Here is a 21,103-nt window from a genome sequence, read left to right as displayed (position 1 = left end):
AAAGTCAAAAATTTATCCGAGTGCTAAAAATTAGCGGTTTGCGAGCAAAGGGGAGAAAAAAAAGAAGAATTTATTAGAATAATTATTTAAAACTTTTAATTTCCAAACGAATTTCTGAGTTTATAGCTGCCTGAATGCTGTTCCCTGAGGCTAAAAGCGTTGAAACGAGTGATAAAAAAGTATCCCAACCACGGGATTAAGAAGCCTGGGAGAAAAGCAATTATAATTTTTTTATTTCTAAGTTATGTCCGCGCTTCTAGTCATCAGAATTGTGTTCGTTGAGGTAAAAACATTTAGCCGAGTGATAAAAAATTATTTGAGCTAGGGTGAAAAAAACTTTAATTTTATTATGAATAATTTTATATATTTTTCTTATAACATTCTGACAACATATTCAAACAGTATCATCTACACAGAAAATGTAAAATTTGAAAAATTAAATTATGAAAACATTTAAAATAATGATTTTGTTAGCAAGCAGTCTTCAATTTGAAAACAAAAAAAGTCATCTTCTTAGCTGAAGTCTGAAATATTTCAATGCTTCGAAACTAATTATTTGCAAAAGCACACAAGAGACGTTTTTCAAAAGTGGCTGCATTACGCGTGTCGCATATCATTAGAGAGCAGGAATTAATTGGTCTACATTCAGCACGTGTCTCTCTTTTCTCCACCCAGACAGCCAATTTATTTCAAGCCCATTCCTCACGACTGGTGCTAGGAAAAGAGAAGATCAATTTCAACCTGTCTTTCCAACTAAGAAACAATTTTCCCCAAAATGAGCTTTGAAGATGAATTTCCTTTAAAATATTTTCAGTGATTTTAATTGTTGAGTGAAGAGGAAAAAATTAAATTGAAAATTTATGTTTATTATTATTTAAAATCTAAAAAAATAAAGAAAAAACGTTAGGATGACCTGAAATGTGAGAGATAATGAAACGTTTTTGAGAAGCAATTTTACAGAATTATTGTGAATATTATTTTTTCCAATTTTGACACATTATAATGAATTAACGGAGATATCTTCCTTGAATTAATTCAAATTAATTTTTTTTCCAAATACAAAGTCAACAACAAAGACAAAAATAGCAGAATATAATTAATCCTTCTTAAGAAGAAATAAAAATGTTTTGTCTTTGTGTTTTGTCGAATGTATTTTTGGCTTTTTCCTTCAAAGTTTTGCTTATTTTGAAGCTGAAATTGTTTAAAAAGTGCTGGATTCATTATCATTATTTTGACTGTTGCAATTGTTGAAAGAAAACTTCTTTTGAGGAACAAAATCGATGCAAGTGCGTCCAATCATCAGAGATGTTCCGTCAACGCACTTGAAAGGCAGGCGCGCGTCTCGGCCGAATTTAACAAAGCGCCGAGTGGGTGCGAAAAAGAGAATCGTTTATTCGCAACGCGCGCGCTCGCTCGCTCGCATTAATTCGCTCCGCCGAAGGCTTGATTAAAGAGAAGAGTTGCCGAGAACAATCAGCGTTTGTTGAAGGCGAAATTGCGCACAAAGAGAGCGAAAAAGCGGCACAGATCAACGCGCCTCTGCTCTCTCTCTCTCTTTTTCCCTTTTCCGCGTTTTCCCTCCCGGCTTAGGCGCCACCTGCACTCGTAAATATTCTGCCGGCGCCACAACTGTCGGCTGAAGCTCGTCGAGAGGAAAATTCCTTCTACCTTTTGCTGTTCGCGTGAAAGGACGCTTTTCCGCAACTTGTGACAAGTAAACTCTGCAATTTCACGCCCGCTTGCTGTAATCGCTCCTCAGCTCCTTTCCCTCGTCACTTTTAAAGACGCTGTTGCTCTCTAACAAAGTGGAATGTTTCTCGCGACGCGGTCTGAAATTATAACAAGTGGAATTGTGACAAATTTCACGCTGTAAAAAGTTATTTTTAATAGAGGAAAATTCAGTGTTTTGTTTAATTTCACATCTCCTCGAAAAAAAATTTACGACATTTTGTTAATAACACAAGAAACTCTGATAAAAAAAAGTTATCTTTATAAAAATCCTGTGAAGTATTTTCAACTCTAAACGGGCAAAATTTTGATTATAAAGAATTAAAAAAAAAAAATTGAATAATTTACTTAAAAAATTGTGATTGCCCTGCAAAAAAAAAAACATTTTTCACAATGGCATAATTTTTGATTGTTTTAAACGAAGTTGGCTCGAATTGTCAAAAACAATTATGTCCCTTAAAAAAATTTTCACGTTAATTCAAAAAAACAAAAACATTTCCGATTTTATTAAATAATATTTGTTGCTGTAATCATATTTAAAACTTTGACCAAATTTTCGGCTTCAATTAATAATGTTAAAAGTAAATTCAGTCTCTTTAATGGCACTTCTATTTGCACAATTAATTACTTAATAATATTCAAAGAAGTTTATTTCAGTAGCAGGGGCATTAAAATTTCATCTGCTCAAAATAATCTGGTGATGCAGCTTTCACGGCTTTTGTTTTGAACTTTGAACGTGCCGTACCTAGCAGCAAAGGTAACTGTTTTAAGCTCCGCATTCAAAGCTGCCTTGCTAAAACGGTCCGCGCAGGCATTTATGGCAACAATCGTCTTTATGCTCGCCTCTGGAATTAATTTCTAAGGAGAATTCCGTGCAAACCAACAGAGCAGGTGCACCAAAGCGCCGGATTTGCCGTTTGATGTGTCGAGTTAATTATTCGTGCTGCCTGTTAAATAATATGAAGATCATATTCCACCTAATGATCTTATAAATTATAACGCGGCCCACGTTTGATCGCTTGGTCTCAACTCGAGAACCTTGTAACAACTTCATCTTTCCTTTTTATTTCTACAAATTAGGCACACTTGCAACAAAAAGCTCATTAATAAGATAATCCGGAAAATGAACAGTTTAAATTTTTATATTGCTTTTTTTAGAAACTATTTCTAATTAGTCCAGATAAAATATATTATACAAATTCCATGTTCAAAATGAGCATTTAGAATCACACCTAATTGATCAAATAGCAAACCTACTTTTAGCGAAAAGAACTCATATTTCAAGATTTTTCTCTTGTTATCACCGATTTTCACGTTTATGTAAAATTTCATCAAAAATTAGTAAATTGTGCCTAAAAAAATCACCCATACAATAAAATATTTTGCGCAAAAGTAGAGATTGACAATATTTTAATCATTCTTTTAAAATTGAAATATATTTCATTCCTAAAATCAGCACCAAATTTTGTCTCAATCTTTGGTGTTTTTAGGAGCTGGTTACAGAAATGGTGGTCCCTGATGTTGCTGTAGTTGAACCGGTTGTCGCAGATGCAGTTGTGGTAGAGCTGCCGGTTGAAGTTGTAGTAGAAGTGACACCAATTGAAGTCGTGGTTGCGTTGCTGAGGGTGGATCCGACGCTGTTCGTCATTTGTCCACCCGAGGACATGGTTGAAGCTCCTCCAGTGCTGCTTGTCAAGTTCCAAGCCATGGCCGTTGACGACGAGTTGGTGTAGCGAGGCGAGGTGGTTCTCATCGGCCTCCTCTTCCTCGGAGGTCCCATTACGCCACCATAATAGCCAAAGTACCTGGGTGGGGGCAGTCTAGAAGGTCTTCCGATGAACATGAACGCGTAAACTGGGACGCCGGCGTACTCGTCGTAATATCTGTTTTGAACGCAAACGCAGTCGTCATCTTCAGAGTAATACTGGTCTGCAGAGAAGTATCGCGGTGGAGGTCTTCGACCCTTCATTGAAGCCCTCCGCTCGCCAGGATCAACAAAATCTTCCCCTTGGTCGATTAATCTTCGTGAGTTGGGCCTTCGAACTTCCCCCGCCGACCTGACTCCTGTTTCAGGACCAACCTTTTGCGATGCTTTGACTCTTCCGCTGGATTGATCTGGTTTTTTCTTGGACTGGCCCGCCTGCACAGTGGCCAAAAGTAAGAAAATGTAGCCCAGGATCTAAAAAAGACTAATTAATTATTTAAAAAAAAAAAAACTAAATGAAAAATTTATTGCCTTAAAAGATCCCATCATGTTGTTACTTTCGCCAGCAAGCAACACCGACCACTAAACATGGCATGGCCGGCAGGATGCAGTTTCCGCAAACTGGTGGAAGTTGTGTCCTTCAAAACTCAAACCGATGCGATTTTTAATTGCCTCTCAGTAAAATACCGATAGATTTTTACCGTGAAATGATTTTTCCAAATTAATTGAAAAATTCAAGGATTACACAATACAATGAATCATTATTTTGGTTTTTGAGAGCTTTCTGAAAGCTTGAAAAATCGTTCAATCTGATATGCAAACATGCTATTTTACGAACTATTTTTTTTACAACATTTTGCTTGTTTAAATTTAATTCAATTTTTTGATTCAATTATTTTGTTACAATATTTTTAAGCTCAATCAGGAATTTTTTTTAGTTTCCAAGGCACACGAAAAGTTTTAAAATCCACAATTTTGTGCAATTACTTTAAGGCAAATAATAATCTAAATTAGGGAATCATCGCCAAGATGCAAAATCATATGATTTTGCCTAGCACATGAAATATTAAACTTATTTTAAAATGATTTGTTACTCAAACCTTTTTTTATGAATTAAAAGGGTATTATTTTAAATTTTGACACATTATATTGATACAGCTGCTATTTGCTTAATAGTTTTATAACTTTATTGTTTATTGACCACCTGAAAAAATTAAAAAAATGGCCGATTGAGCAAATTTTTACAGAATTTTATCCCAAATTGATCTTTTATTTCAGAATTTTTGATATTGTTGAAAATGCTGTACTTTCAAGCATATATTAAAAATCAAAATGCTCTTTAGCTTTTAGTTTTTATTCATCCCACTTTATTTTCAATTTGGAGCCTTATACGTAGTCGCATTCATTGGCATTTTCGTCCAAGTCCAGTTGCTGGCCACATACGTCCAGGTACTGGGCTTGTAAGACCCAATGCTGGAATTCCAACCGTTTGGATTATACGTAGACCAATTGGTAGGCATTTGGGACCAAGTCCAGTTGTTGGCCACGAAATTATTATTAGAGAAATTGCTGGGCATGAACACATGCGTCATTAAACGAGGCTGATCTGTCCAATTATTTTGAGCGTAATTTCCGGAAAAGTAGCTCCAGTTGTGATTCGGGAAGTAGTCTTGCAATGTCGAAAAGTTGTAATTGTAAATTTGGGAATAATTCTCACCGCCATAATAATAAGACCGATTGTACGACGGCGTTGAACCGTAGAAATTTGAATAATTTCCATATTCTTGACTATAATTTTGGGTGTAAAAATTACTCCAGTTATAATTCGGATAGTAAGTGCTGAAAATATCATAGTAGGAGGGCGAAGGATTTATGTAAAAGGACGAGTTGAAATAATTGTTTCCATTTGCTGGTGGCGTCGGCCTTACAACGTAGATCATCATGGGTGGACGTTTCTTCCGCCGCTTCTTGGGCAAGTCCACTTCTTGGTAAAATTCGTCGTAGTAATTTGGAGTGGTGGTTTTCCTCCTTCTTGAAATCAACGGTGTCGTCGTCCTGCGCTTTCTCTTTCTTTGCACTGAAGTCGAGTTAGCAGATTCGCTGGTCAACTTTCCACTTTGTTTTTCTTTCATATTCACCGTGGTTGTCTCCACACGTCTCGATTTCCTTGTTGTGGGCACGAATTTCACTTTTTCAAACCGAGACTCTATTTTATTTTGAATTGGGTTAGTCATTTTTGTCGTTTTGGAATTTTCCGTTTCAATTTGTTTCTTCTGTGTGGGAGAGGAAACTTTTCGACCGGCAATCAACCCATGGCTATTTGCGGCCAAAACGAGTAAAGAGAGCAGCAGGATCCACCGAGTCTGAAAGTGAAATTATATTCACCATAAAACTTATTCAAGCTATTTTCGCTTAAATACAGAAGAAGAAGAAAAAACTATTTAAATTAAAATTTAATCCCTTATTTAAAAAGGAGCCAAAATTTTTAAATTCTATGCCATAATAAAGATATTTATATTAAAAAATTCAAATATTTTGATATTCAAAGTTTAAAAATTGTTCCGCTAAAAAAAAAAATTGAAAGCATTCTTTGCAAAAATTTCCAGCAAACCTTTACAGTCTCCATGGTGCTCGCTCTCTATTCTGTTTTTCAACACGGCGTGCCGACTTTCAGCATAAAATGATATCCGGTTAACTCGCGTCATCATAACAAAAAACCCCTCTGTATGTTTCCCATCAAAATACGGAGAAAAAGTGCGTATTTAGATTTATATTTAATTTAATCAAGTAAGTTGCAAATTTTTATTAAGAATTACTGATCAAAAACTTTTTAAATTGCATCGTTTCAAAACATTTTTCTGCCAATATAACCAAAATTTATTTTAGTATTCACGTGAATTATTGTAGTGCATTCATCCGGCACATTGTTTAAATTCAATAATTGGAATGATTAAAAGTATCGTAAATTAAAAAACCTCCAATGTGTTGTAAAATTGTTTTTAAAATTAATAATTAATTAAGTAAATATTCCGATAAGTTCAAACTTTTCGTTTCTGATTAGCAGACTTGAAATTCAGGCGAGCAATTAATCAGGAACGAAAGGTGGCTTTTGTGTTTGGTCGGTGATTCACGACAGGTGCCTTTTCAGCGCTCAATGCCGGTTGATTGTTCGCTAATCTAAACGCGCCGTAAAAGTCAAAGTTGAATTTCCTTTCAGGCGCACACACACACCAGCTGATGTGTGCAAATTTGCCTTGATTGTTCAATAATCACGAGCTGCCGGTGCAACAAAGCGCTTTAAAACAGCACAGGAAACCTTAAAATAGACAGACTAATATTATATTTCAAGAGAGACAACAATTATGGCAGGAAGAATCTCCAACTCTGTCGCTGTGTTGCTAAATTTAAATTTTATTTAATTAAAATTTTCAAAGAGAAGCCTTTGAGAGAAAAGGTCAAATAATCTTGTTACACAGAAAACATTGTTAACATAAAAACAAGCTCTTTTTTGTTACTAAAATTATCACGTATTTATAATTTCTCAGGATAAACATTTCGTAACATTAAAAGCTAAGGAAAGGCCAGAATGATGATATTAATAATTAATTGTTTTTAATTAAAAAAATTTCATTTGCAGTCTTTTAAATGCAAAAATAATCAACTTTATTTTATACTTTTCCTTTAAAATGATTTGAATTCAAACTTGCAATTCCATAAGGATAAAAACAAAAGGAAAAAAGTAAGTAAGCAACGGGAGTCCTAATTATCGCCGGAGTAATTAAATGCGAATCGTAAGAGCAGTTAACAGGGATGGCGCTCCACCCCATCCTGCACCCCCACGGGCTTGCAAAAACGCCACATTCTATGAGGGAACAATTGATGACGTGGAGACGAGGAAAAGGGTTGCGCCCCATTCAACGGCAGCCCCATTCATTCATTCACCGCCGCCGCCGCCGCCGCCGAGCCGCGCGATAATGTGACGCGCTGCTCGCCTCGCTTGTTGCATCATTGATCCACAAGTTTGCCCCGGTTTCGAACCGAGGAGCCATCGGAATGCGACACAGAGGCCCTCCTACGTGCTCCTCCAACAGACAAGAGAGCTTCAATTAAAAGGGACACTTTAAGAAAAACTGGCGAATTCCAACTCGGTGCAATTTTGCAGAGAATATTTTAGAAAGAAATTTAATTAGAAAGAATGAGCGAAAAATCGCACAGGTGATTGTAAATTGTAAGAGGCACAACAGATCTGTTCTATTTGTTGGTTAATTTGTTAACCTTTAGTATAATTTATAATTAATCAAAACTACTTGAAAAGATAATTATACTACTAATATTTTTTTTTTTTTCAAAAATAAATTATGAAATTTTCCTTTTAAAAATGTTTCAAGTTGGTAATTAAAATTGTAGTAAGTTTTGGCAATTAATAATAAAAATGAAAGTTCTGTTAACTTTCAAATAAAACTTATAACAAAATAATGATCAGCAACTGCTTATTGGCATTTTCTGATCAAGTCTATGTAAAAATAGGAGCAGTTTTTCGCAATTATTTGTAATCAATTTGAAATTTTAATGACCATTGTTGTGAGGAATTCATTTGTTTATAATTTATTGTATAAATAGGAGCCCTGGAATTGAAAGCAATTTAAACCCTATTATTTTTAATAAGATTGAAACAATTTGTAAAGATCAATTGTCAGCATGAATTATTTAAAAAAATCGATCTTTTAATAATCTAAAAATTATAGCTACTAAAATATTAATCTGGAATCTTGATGTTCAAAGATTGGGGCCATTTTCATGTAAATTCAGTTGCAATTACTGTCCAATTAAATCATTCCTATTTAAAAGGTTCACAAAATACCGATAATTGATTCAATATTTAAGAAAATCTCTTAAAAGTAATTAATGAAAAGCGATAAATTAAAATTCATAATTTTACAAATCGAAGTTTAATCCTCGTGGGGCTGGTTTTATTTCCTGGGGGAAATCAAACTCAGGATTTCATTCCGCGTGGCTCAATCGACACCTGGCACGTGGAATAACACGCAGATTTTGCGCACATTTTGACATAAAATAATAATCCGCTCACGTTTGTCTCCCTCGGGCCGGGGCGAAGTTATTGCCCTGCTAGAGTTTGTTCGGCCTGCTGACGTCACCGCACGCGACTGAAACACTCATGATTGAGCACTCGCTTGTCATCCCCATGTCATGGCCCTCGCCATTCATAAAAATCGCAGCCGTTTACCGCAGGCCGAGCTTCCAAATTCAATATTTCCGACTCTGAAACATATAATATGGGCAAATATCTTGTGTTCGACGACGAAAGCAAAAAAAAAAAAGAATGTTTGCAGGAGCGTCTTCTCTGATATTCGGCTAAGACCCTGCAAGGCACAAGAACAAATAAAATGTATCAATATAAAGAACTTGCAAGGAAACTTATTTTTGTTTATTTATTTGAGAAAGTGACGATTCAACATATTTTAGGTGAAGCTGTAGAACAAAAATTATATATTTTGGCCTTAATTGAACGTAATTTTAGTCTCTTTTATTTATATTTGTTTTTTTGCAACAAAAATATAAAATACCTAGTGAGATGATTTCTCCCAGAATTTTGCTTATTTCAAAGTTTATTGAACTGAATTGCAAGGTGCATTTTTCCCATCCAATGGATAAATATTTGCAAAAACTTTTAGCAAATCAAATAATCAGCGACCAAAATCAGAGAGGCTTTGCAGAAATGCTTATCAGTTTGCTTTTCAGAGACGGCGGCGAGGAAGTTTGTTTTCTGCTCTTTGCGTTGAAAATGCGCCGACAGCGTTTCCTTATAAATCCCTTTGACCACCTCTCGGAAAAAGATTCGTTGAGGAAAACAGGCTTTGATCTGTCCGTAGCCAGTTTTTTTTTGTGATTTTAGAGATACCTTCTGCAAAAAGATGAAAATCAATATATTGAAAAAAATCAAAGCTGGTGAACTTTGAATTTATTTTGCCAGAAAAGAGGTGACGAAGCGAATTTCTGGCTTTTGACACTTTGGTATTTTGTCACGTCTGCCGGCTGCGAGTGGGCGGATCGATTTTGCAACAGATAAGGTTGATGTGTGGTAATTAGCGGGTTCTGTGCTTGTCGTCCCGTTGGTGCCTGGAAAAATCAATAAATCGGTTTTACTATTAAAGAAATTAAAGTGAAAGAGAAAATAAATTTATTTTAATATCACCTTTTAATCATTGGTACATTTTGAGATTAATTTATAAGGAATATTAATTAATTAAAAGCTGTTTTTTTTATATTTTTGAAGATTTAAATAAAAAAAATTCAATTTATTTTTATCGATTTTTAGTACTTTTTCTCAATCACTTTTGATTAGAGGTTGATTTCTCTCTGTCTTCTCTAGAGGTTTGTCAACAGTCTCGCCTGCAATAACACTTTGATCGATCCAAGGGTCAACGTTCGTTGAAATCGTTCGTACAAAATCTGCGTCTATGTCCTCTCGGGAACAACTTTACTAGAAATGCAATCGCAGTCTATCTTTTGCAACCAGGTGCGTAGGATGATTAATTACGTGATTCGATTGTTCCTGGAAACATCAACAAAACTTCCACATGTATTACATTTCATCAATTAGCTCGGAGAGACCAAATTCAGACTAAACGTCAAAGTTTACTTCGCCAGGCAATTCGAGAAGAGCAATTCATGTGTATCACTTTAAGGCTGCGCTCAAAATCTCCACGACTTCTTCCAACTTTCACAATAATTAATGCTTTATTATATAAAAAAAATAACATCTCAGTCGTCATCTCCGCAGTTTTTCAAGCTCATATTTACAAAAAGTAAAAGAAGGGAACTAATAATGCATAATTTAATATTGTTTTATTGCTGTGCAAAAAATATTTTACTTTTATTGAGATCTACCATTTTAAAATATGGAAAATATTCAGGCTGCATTTTTTAAGGCAATTTTAAGTTCGAACTAGAATTAATTCAAGTTAAATATGCCACATTATTTGAAAAAAGTCTTTTAAAGGGTCATCATGAGATAATTTTTCTTCACATTCTGTAGATAAGTTAAATAAATAAATAACAATATCATGGACCCCTAAAATTGACGACTAAACAGATTTTTAAAGATCACTTCAATGGAAATGTTTGATTGATTCGTTTTACAGTGAATTAAATGAAATTTGACAAACCAACAATTCATATTTTGTTCTACTTTGATAATCTTCAATAACGTACTGCTCAAGATCAGAAAGCTTTCAACAAAGTGTTAAAGTGCACGTGACAAAAAAAAATTGCTAACACCTTTCCACTCTGGGACGTGCGAACTCGCTGGCGCAAATTCAACCTAGCTGAAGTGGCGTTTCAGCACGACTTGCGTCGTGACGAGACATTTAAATCCGAATCGATTGCTAGGGTGCCCCTGGCACTCCAATAACCCGCTCTCGCCCTTCGTCACCTTTCAACCCTGCTGACACCATGTTCGGGGCGCGGATTAGGCCAGATGCGTACGTCGCTCGCTAAACTGCAACACGCGAGCAGACGTTTCGTTTTCCTCCGGCAAAAGCAGTTTGCATTCAACCGAGTGGAAATTCCTGCCAGCCTCGCTTTTGTCAAATTTTTCTCTGCTTGCAACTTGCGTGGGCCGATTTCCTCAATCGTAATTAAATTTCACAATAAATTTTATACGTTAAAATCTAGGATCGCATAGATTTGCGTCAGTATTAAAAGATCTAATTATTTGAGATTTTCATCATTTGTCGCAATCAAAGATGAAGTAGAAAATAAATTGATTAAATTTTTAGTTACTGATTTGTTCTTCAAATCTCTTAAGAGTTAAAAATAATCAAATACCATTAAATAAGTTTAACAAAAAATAAAATTTTAATAACGAAAATTGACATTCTAGATTAAATGTAAGGCATTTGAGTTGAATTTAAATTAAGAAATTGGCCCTTGATAAGTGAAGGGGAAAAACAAATTTTTTATAATTTAAATGCGATTTTTGCTCAATTAGTCGTTCAGTCGTGTTTCAATTGGGAATAAAATGTTTGCTGCGCACTTGAAGCAAACAATTTTTTTCAACATTCCAAGAAAAGAATCTCAATTTTCTCGAGGTGGATCGTTTTTTTGGCGAAAGAAGTCTGAGCACGCACACAGCACACGTGGCTCGTGGAAAAACTGGAAAAATTGAGAGTTTGCCTTTCTTTATGTCGCCCTTTCGTGTGTGTTTACGCGTCTGCCTTTCTTCGGTGGGCACAACAAAGTCAGGAAAGGAAAACGCTCGGCAAATCACGTCCTCCACTTCGGAAGCAGGAATTCTCTGTCAATTTATTGGTGCGTTTGGCAGCGCCGGCCGACTTTATATTGCAGAGCCGGGGAGAGAGAGAAACATTCGGGGCAGATGCCAAATTATCGAAGATCCGCTCAGGTGGAAAATGACGAGCAGCCCTGGGCGCATTCCGAGTATAATCGCGATAACATTTGATTTCCAATTTGAAATTTCGACCCATTTGCAGATGCCAAAGGCTTTGGAATGCGAAACGAAATTTCCGTTAATGAAATTTTTTCACCGAACCAGAAAGGCTGCAAGATAATTCCACAAATACTATTTTACCAGGAAAATAAATTCTAGGTTAATCAAATAAAAGCTTTTGTAAAAATAATGAAAGAACACTTTGCTAAACTATTAATTAGTGCTTATTACATCCACTTTCCTTGTTGCGCCTTCTTTTCAGATAAAAATTGAGGTCAAGAGAAAAATTGCATAAAACGTGGAAAGGCGTGTTTCATATTGCTGAAGACACTCAAATGTCGGTGACGGTTAAGTTAATAATTTTTTTTCTGTCATTTTTGTATATTCAATTGAAATAAAAGAATGAGCTTTTTGAAACACTAATTGAAAAGTAAATAAAAATTATTTTGCCCTTAATCGTGAATAAATTCTTTTTAAAATAAATTTCTGTTAAAAAATTCAAATTTGAAACTATACAAATTAATTTTCTCCATCATGCTTCATTTTTTTATATTGGAAATGAAAACTTTGTGAATTCTACAGACCATTTCTTAAAGCATTTTATTGGTTCAAGGAAACCTTGTATTGAAAAAAGGCAACAAATTTTTTCATCTTGTGAAATGTACCGAAGGCTTATAAAGGAGAGGCAAAGGGAGGAGTTAATATGCGTAGGAGGAAAAGATTTTGTTACATTCTTCAAAATCTCTTTGATAGTAAAATTGTATTGGGTCTGATGCAGAAAATATTGAAAAAATCCAAGGACGACAAAATTGAGGTCAATTTAAACTGGTGTTTTTAACTGGTTGAGTAAATTAGTAAAAAGTCTTATAAATTTACTCAAAATTAATTTTGACATTGAATTTTAGCAACTTTTGCTCCTTCTAATTGAAAATATTTGTAACTGGAAACAACTTTTGTGCATGCAAAATTAATACATTTTTTTTTTTTTTTTACTATATTTAGACCTTTGCATTAATTATTTTACTAATCAACTTAATTAATGTATAAAACATTTCATTAAAACTTCAAGCACACGACTTTGTTGGGATTTTCTACAACGAAAATTTAATTTTTTTGAAATAGTTTTTTCAATGATCTCTCAATAAAAAAAGGAAGCACATTGATGAATTTATGACCAAGGGATCTATGTCATTATTAATTTTGCTACCAAAAATTCACTCTGATAAAGTAATCAAGGGCTCTTGAGAAAGAACAAACCAATGATGATGGTTGGAAAATAAAACTTAATTTCTCCATAAATCTCTAATTGATGAAATAAGAGAGCAACAACAACAACAACAGTCTCAGTCAATGACCGAGTATTTCATAAAATCCGTTACTTCAAAATCATTTCGCAATTTGAACATCATTTTTTTTTGTTCGTTCGAAAAATTAAATAAATTGGTGTCGGCCACGTGCAGCTGGGACGAGGGGCCTTGGTTTCAATCTCGCAGCCCCCGGGGAGGCGGCGGGGGCGGCTCTGGACTCGGCCGAGGAGGTGAATGGGTCGCATGAATGGGCCGCGCTGATGAATGAAAAATGCGCGGCTGTTGGAGGGGGCGGCAGGGCGGGCGGGGGGCGGCTGGAGGCATTGATCGTCGGCCGGGGGCGCGTGGGCGGCGGGGGCAGGGCCGGGGCGGGCCAATGGGGCGGCCGCGAGGCAGCGCCACCGCCGCGCATATAAAACTAGGCTTGGTGGAGGCCGCGCTCCAGGCACCAGCAGGTGGCGTCCCGAGCTGCACCCCCGACCGACATCGCTTCGCCCACACAATCGGCCTAACATGGACTAGCCAGCCGCCTGCCTGCTCCACCGACACACACACACACAGCCACACTCACTCACTCTCAACCCCCGGCCAGCCACTTCCCGCCAACACCGACCGCTCTCAGGTTAGTCCCCACAAAATTCGCTCAAATTCGTTCAAATTGCAATTTTGCCAAAGAGATTATGCTAATTTTTTTTTAACTAATTAATAATTCACTGCCTTTTTTTAAATTTCTACTATTACAAATTGTTGCCAGTTAAAAATTAATTTATTTAAACTAAAAAAAATTAAATTAAAACACCAAAGAATTAAATTTCAATAATCAACACCCGTTTTGACAATAATAGGAATTTTTTCAGTTATTTGTAGACAATTTGAAATTTTAACCGCACCATTGTTCTTAAGTCTCTACAATATATATTACTAATTAAGATTCATTTCTTTTACTCAATTTGTAAATATTTAATTTTAATTGAAATTTTTACTTCCCCGATTTAAAAACGGTTTGTTTTTTCTCTGATCTTTATTATTAAAGCAGATTTTATTCTTTACTTCAAGAATGTAGATAATATGTAAATGAATTTAGTTAGTTTTTCTTCATGGCAAGAGTGAGCTTATTCGATGCAACAAAAAAATACCAAAAATTATTAAATAATTGAAACATTGTCAAATGGTTTTATAGGACAGTTGAGAATATCCTGTTAATTTTATTATATTAATCTCGATATTTGGAACTGAATTAAAGATAAATATTATTTCATACAATTATGTTATATCTAAAATTTGTATAAAAATATTTCAAAGTTTTACATTTATTAATATAAATTTAATTAGCATTATCGTAATTCTAATCAGCTGTAAAAATCTTTGGTTAACGAAGGGATGAGAACTGAATGCTTAAGAACTCCTATAGTTCCAGAAATTGCGGAAATTACCTTCATTTGCTTAATTAAATCAAGTAATTAGAAATTTAATTTATTCAAGACAAAATATTAAACTTGTTTAAAATTCTATATAAAAGATAATTGTTTTATAAAATCAAAGCATATTTTTCCTTTTAACTGCATTGATGGCTAATCAAAATTTATTGCGTGAAAATCATTTTTTGAAACTCTGCATATCCTTAATTTTTATAATTAAAATTAAAATTGATTTTCTCTCTATCTGTGATTATAAAACAATTTTAAAAGTAAAACAATAATGCTATAGCAAGTCTGTTTTTTTCCTCTTCTTCAAAATATAAATTAATTTAAGAGAATTTTGGTAACTGCTTTTACAATTTTAATCTTTTGTCCTTGTTTGCGCATTTCGTCTTTTTTTCCCTTTAGCATAAATTATTGCAAAAAACCTCTGCAATACTGAATGATTGAAATTTACTTGAATAAAATTGAGGTGACGCGAAATAAAGTTGTGAAACGCGTCACATTCATGATAAAAGCCAACACAAATCTTCCTTTTGGTCAATTATATTTTGCTTTGTCGGCTTCCGAAGTGCCACTCTCGATTAAATCCGGGCTTTGCGCTGAATCGAATTTGCCTTCAAAACCCACTCGCATGCACGGCTCAATTCCTGGCGCGTCGCGGCCAATTAGCTGCGCGCCAATTGATTTTTAATCGAGAGCCAATTTCGCGTAATCGAGTGACGATGGGGCCGTGGAAATTTCATTCAATATTATTTTCTATTCTTTGGCCCAGGAAAATAATGTTAAGGAATAAATTCTTGTTCCAATAACACAATTTTTTTATAACGTTGCACTTTTTGCAATAAGTGAGCCCCTGCGATGATGCAATGTATGCAACCGGCTCGTCAAAGGTGCTCGGCGGATTGCATAGCGCGATGACTGTCCTCGACAAAGCGGAAATAAAGTGCGATGGAGTGGAAAATAAATCAAAGAAAATTGCTCTGCCTCTTCTCGTGCATTCTAAGATCCCGCGTGGGGAAAAAATCTGAAATTGAAAGAATATTGAAAACTAATACAAAAATTTTAAGGCTTTAAACGTTTTTTATGATAATTTGCAATTTTGATATGATAAAATTTTTTGTAAATCTGATACTTTTTGGTGATTTGAATTTAAAATCGGCTTTTCCTCGACGGGTTTTTGTGAGTTTTTTATTGTTTAAGAAAAAACAATATCCTGCTCTACATGTTTCGGCTGCAGCCATAATTCATGAGGAAAAGCCGATTTTAAATTCAAATCACCATGAATCAACCTTGATCGTGAAATTCTACCACAAAACTGGTACTTTTTGATGATTTCATTTGGCACGGAGGCCGAAAATCCAAAAGTTTCCAAGTCGAAATTAATTGCAATAACTTTTGAGTGATCGACGACGGAAAAAAAGAGGCAATCAATCAAAATGACCAATTTCAGCCGCCACGCTTTCCACCCACAATTGAGCCACTCTTTTCTGCCTCCATTGTGTCGAAATCGATTCGGCGAAAATGGCTGCTGTTTTCGCGCCGGCCGCACAAAGACGGCAATATTTGGCAAGATTTCCAGCTGCGCCAACAGCAAAAGTGATTGTGCGGCCGTTTTGATCTGGCGCTGGCAGTTTATTTGTTTGGAGGCCGAGCGGATGATTTATTGTTCGGCCGACTACTTGTGGCTCCACCGCAGATCGAATCGATGCATTAATCAAGGCTCTGAATCCACAAGTAGCTGGAAATTCGGCACGGCCTCCAGATATGAAAGTTTGTTTTTCGTCGCTCACCAGGATTTGAAATCAAATATTCATTCAGGTTAATTTGTAATGTTTTTGTTGGGTTGAAGTTGCAAACTCGTCTCAAAGTTGTTTCTTGAAAAGAAAATTAGTTATTAATTTCTTAAGCCTCTCTTTGTTCGGATAAATTGAAGAGTCAAACTTTTCCACTTAATTTAGTTTTAAAAGTGCATTAATTAAATTAAGCACATTGAAGAGTAAAACTTAAGAGCGCACAGTAAATTATAGTTGAAGGTCAAAAACGAAGGATCTTCAAAATATACTGATTTTTATAATTTAATTAAAAGAGAATCGATTTAATTTTTGTTTTCTCATTTTCTTTTCAAAATGAATTTTCCCAACAAATTGTAAGAGAAATTAATCGATTTTAATATGAATAATGAAACAAGCGATATTAAAACCAGAGAGAAATTAAATTATAAAAGCCGTGCAGAGATTTGATTGCATTTTTATTGGGAACAAAAAGCGCTTTCTGCTTTTAATGTCGCTGGAATGGAATTGGTGTTGTCGCGGCGGGCGTGACGACACCGCCCGCGAAATTAAATCCAGGCGGCAATAATAAAATTGTTTCGCCGGCGCAACAAATCAAAAGCAGCGTGGCGCGTTAATCAAAACAAGGGAGGCGCGCGCAAATTTAATAAAACGTACGCGAACCAAAGGAAGCAGCGGGACTTTGAAAACGAATGATGCGTCCGAGGCAAATAAATGTTTTCACTTGCGCAATCGGATTGTTGTGCAGCAGCCTTTGAGCCGCGGCCAACGCAAATGTGATTGTGCAGCGACCTTTCAAGTCAATGGACTTTCTGCTTTCAAAGTTGTTTCACTTTTACGCAGCGTCGCAAACCTTTTTCGCTAAACGAAACAAGTGAACTGGATAAGCTTATATTGTTTTATACAAAACATTTATAAGCTGCGGAGGCGTCACAAAGCCCAGGCGACGATGAGCTTATTAAATGATTTCACAATAATTTTTTAATGCTTTTCTTGATAACAAGATTTGTTTCATAACTTTTGATGAAAAAAATTTATTTGAAAAAGATGAAATGTTTATTTAAATAGTTTGCCAATTTTAAGTATAATTTATTTAAACTTAATAATTAAAGTATTTTATCACTGTAAAAGATTAATTTATTGAGATGAAGCTTTTAAAAAGTAATGAAAGATACCATAAAATTTTTGATATCTTGGATAACTTGTATAATTTATGTAAGAATGACACAATTTAAAATTTGAAAGTTTCATAGTTGCAATTCATTGGAAAGAAAATTGAATATTAAATCAAACTGTTTATGAATTAAATTGACAAAACCAGCTCGAATTGCAATTCCGTGAATGTTTAAGATCAAATCAAATTCGTGTTTCTCGAGTGCGGTGAAACATCAGGAAATCATACCCTTGATTAACTGCCTACGTCCGTTGTTGGACGCCCACGCACAATATCCACCCAGCCTTGTAGACATTGATCCGCGCCGAATGCTTTGGGAAAATTGGTACTTTTGCAGAGGAGACGATCAAATTTCCGCAATTTTCTTCTCTGTCGGCCGCAGAGAGCGAGTCAAGGTTTCTCCAGCTGCAGCAGTTTATTTTATTTTTTTTTATTCCTCTTGAAGGCGCGCAGGGGCGAAAAGTCATTAATTTCAAGGAGAGCCTAACTTGCGATGATTTATCTTCTTCGCCGCATCCTCGGCCATATTTTGCGCCGCGCCGCGCGTGGGACTCTGTAAATTGACTTTTTGATCAAATTCACTCGGCAGCAGATTGGTGTGGCGCGATCTAGCTTAATAGATTCTTTTGTGCTTCCTTTTCTTACGACGAGATCGATGAGAGCCAATCTTCTGATAAAAAAAGAGGAAACGTGTCTCATAATCTGAGAAAAAAATTGCCCAACATTTTGTCTTTTTTATCTCTAAATTCATCTATATAAGTGAAATTTTAAACATGAATGCCAATTATGATTCAAATTGACGTTTAATATCAGCTTAATAACGATTTTCTCTGAATTTTTCTCACAGAAAGCAAAATAAATTTTGAGATTTAACTAAATTTCCTAAGAATTTCCTTAAACTTTTTTATGGACGCTTTACAATCTTGATGAATTTCCCTTCAAATCAAAGTCAGTGCCATCAAATATTTTAGGACAAAAATATTATTAAAATTATTTAAATTGAAATTCAACATTCACCTCATTTAAATAGAATTCTCTCTCCATTCAGCCCCAAAAACAATTTTCACAAATCGTTTTGAACGGTAATTTGAGTTCTTCCAGGACTATATTTAAAATTTTCACTTGCATTAATTTCCTCAATTCTAATTAAACCAAAAACAATTAATTCACTTGCTCTAAAATTACTGATCAAATTAAAAAACAAAATTGTTCTTACTCTTTCTCCATTCAAAAAACTACTTAAGTAAAATTTGAAATTTTCATCATTTGTGGAAGTTTCCTTTCAGTTTATGAATGAAAAAAACTTCCTTCTTTTCCCTTCTCCGTCTTCGATCTCAAAGAACTGAAAGGATTTGCGTGCCCGGCAGCCACATGTAAATCGGCCCATTGCAGATGCAAAGCCCGAGTTTTTGCGTCACTCTCTTCCTCTCAAAGTTTGCGACAAGTTCCGTCTCCGAGTGTGGGGGCTGCGGTTTCCTTTTTTATATAATATTGTGCGGAGCGTGAGCGAGCAGCCGACCGACCGACCGACCCTTCGCAAAGCCGACAATAGTCGATAATAATATACTTGCTTTTTTGCCGCTCCACGAAATATGAACTCGGCGGCTTTTTGCGCCTGCAGCGACGGCCAAGTTGCGGAAGAAAGAGGATCACGTCACTGCGGTGTTGATACAGAAAGGATTGTTTCTCAAAAATCGGGAATTTCAGAGGTTCAGTTTCATTCTGATGAAGTTTCACTGATTGTGAGTGGAAATGAAGCAAAAACGTATCATATTTTTTCTTTTTAAATGAAAATTCGAAATGAAAATTATAATTTTTTACTATATTTCACAGACTTTGCAATTTATGTAATATTATTTAAAATGATATTACGATTTTCAGCAGAATTCCACTTCAATTTCAATTTTCCTTGTTGACATTGATTTCCATATTTTCAAAGGGTTTGCATTCCTCATAATACGGCCGGTTGGTTTCACTGGTTATTTTATCCTTATTTCCAACCCACGTCCGTCAGGCTACTAATTTGACGACCACTCGACGGTCTAATTAATTCGGCGGAGCGTGAATAATTTAAATTTATATACGTTGCCTCTAGTTAAAGAGTGCGCTGGAATTTTTAATTACGGGACGCGATGATAAGAGCAGCTCTCGCGCGCGCTGCATCTGCTTTTTGACTCTGGCTTTTTTTTATTATATTTTCCCTCGAGGGAGTTAATTAACTTTTTCTCATCAGCCCGCTGAAAAGAAGTTCCTAACTCTAAAGTTTACAGCCTCAATCAAGGGAAATCCCCATTATGGATAATTATAGTTCGCCCTGTAAAAATCCACCCCTTTTTAATTTTGGTCAAAATGAAAACTGCAAACTTATTTTTAGCTTCTTAATAATCTTTTTTTCATTAAAATAAAGAGGATTTGCCTAATTATACTTAAAATATCATTTTTGTTTCATATCATTGAGGTTAGTTATTTTTAGAATAATTTTGAAATTAAAAATTGCGAAATTCAGTGGAAAAAATTAGTACTTTTTTCAACGGCCAGTTTAGTTGATTTTTCAGATGTTTGGCTACAATTTTCAAAATATTCCAAATAAAGATTGTCTTCATTTATTTAAATGTGAGATACAAATTAATTGCAATTGATATTTAGATTTAGAAACTGCAGGATTTGGTCACATTGGCGCTGCGATCGCTGATTTTGCCACTCATGCCCATGGCGCTGTGCAGAAAACTTGGCAAAATCAGCGATCGCAGCGCCCCAAGTGACAAAAACATGCATTTTTTTGACCGACCTGACGGAAATTCCCCTGCAACTCAATTCTCACGTTTTTGGCGCGAATCTCTCAAATTAGGTTTTCTTTTGAACGGTTTGGAATTTACACATAGTGTTTTCACAAGACATACTCCAAATTTAGAGTTTCTTTCAGAATAAAGAGCAATACAAATGACCCGATTGGGTCTTTAATAACTGTTTTTTTTTTCAGCAAAATAACTTTTCAAATGGTCCAAATCTCTTCAATTATTTGGAAAGCAACTAATTGTATTTAATGCGCTTATCGAAAAGGTTGCCAATTAAAACAAGAGGAAAAACGTGGAAAGTGGGTCGCATTTTTGGCCTTTTTTGCCCATCAAAATCGAACGTGTGTGTGACATTGTGTCAATTGGAGGCCGCGCGGCTTTGCGCGGGGGCGGGCTGTGTTCACAGATGGCTTGGCAAAAAGACCATTAGCCTCAGCCCACGTTGCCCATATTCCAATATTTTGGGCCTTCATTGGAGCGTGTGCGGTGGCGCCGCATGCATCGATCGCGCTCCCTCAGCCATAAATTACCTTCTTCGAAATTACTTCTTTATCATTTAATGCGATTTTTATGGCGCTGCCGGGATCGCCAGTTCCGCCGACAGTCTCCGCTTTCAAATTTATAATCCAGCGCTGCAGACTTTGCGAGTTATGGCGCGGACGAAATTGGCCGAATATCAGACGCAGGAAAAATTCCGCATCTCCTTGGCAAAG

At 35.6% G+C, this 21,103-nt stretch overlaps 3 protein-coding genes across 3 annotated transcripts in view; 1 reads left to right on the top strand and 2 right to left on the bottom strand.

Moving 5' to 3' along the window:
* Positions 1-3,047: 3,047 nt before the first annotated feature.
* Positions 3,048-4,045, bottom strand: LOC132193908 (uncharacterized). The gene is made up of 2 exons (XM_059614861.1): positions 3,965-4,045; positions 3,048-3,907 (listed from the first exon to the last, which is right to left on the bottom strand). The coding sequence occupies exons 1-2, from the start codon at positions 3,980-3,982 to the stop codon at positions 3,215-3,217; spliced, it is 711 nt and encodes a 236-aa protein (XP_059470844.1). The 5' UTR covers positions 3,983-4,045; the 3' UTR covers positions 3,048-3,214.
* A 729-nt stretch (positions 4,046-4,774) lies between these two features.
* Positions 4,775-6,081, bottom strand: LOC132193898 (uncharacterized). Its single transcript, XM_059614844.1, has 2 exons — positions 6,045-6,081; positions 4,775-5,796 (listed from the first exon to the last, which is right to left on the bottom strand). The coding sequence occupies exons 1-2, from the start codon at positions 6,057-6,059 to the stop codon at positions 4,807-4,809; spliced, it is 1,005 nt and encodes a 334-aa protein (XP_059470827.1). The 5' UTR covers positions 6,060-6,081; the 3' UTR covers positions 4,775-4,806.
* A 7,596-nt stretch (positions 6,082-13,677) lies between these two features.
* LOC132193902 (uncharacterized) overlaps positions 13,678-21,103 on the top strand; it is a 28,891-nt gene continuing 21,465 nt past the window's right edge. The window contains exon 1 of the mRNA XM_059614851.1: positions 13,678-13,832. The gene's annotated coding sequence lies outside the window, so the exon portion shown is untranslated. The remainder of the gene's footprint in view (positions 13,833-21,103) is intronic.

This window comes from Neocloeon triangulifer, unplaced genomic scaffold, assembly GCF_031216515.1.
Source record: "Neocloeon triangulifer isolate White Clay Creek 2 clone unplaced genomic scaffold, ASM3121651v1 ptg000005l, whole genome shotgun sequence".
Classification (NCBI taxonomy): Eukaryota; Metazoa; Arthropoda; class Insecta; order Ephemeroptera; family Baetidae; genus Neocloeon; species Neocloeon triangulifer.
Note: the sequence above shows the minus strand (reverse complement) of the source record. Positions and strands in the feature narration are given on the sequence as shown.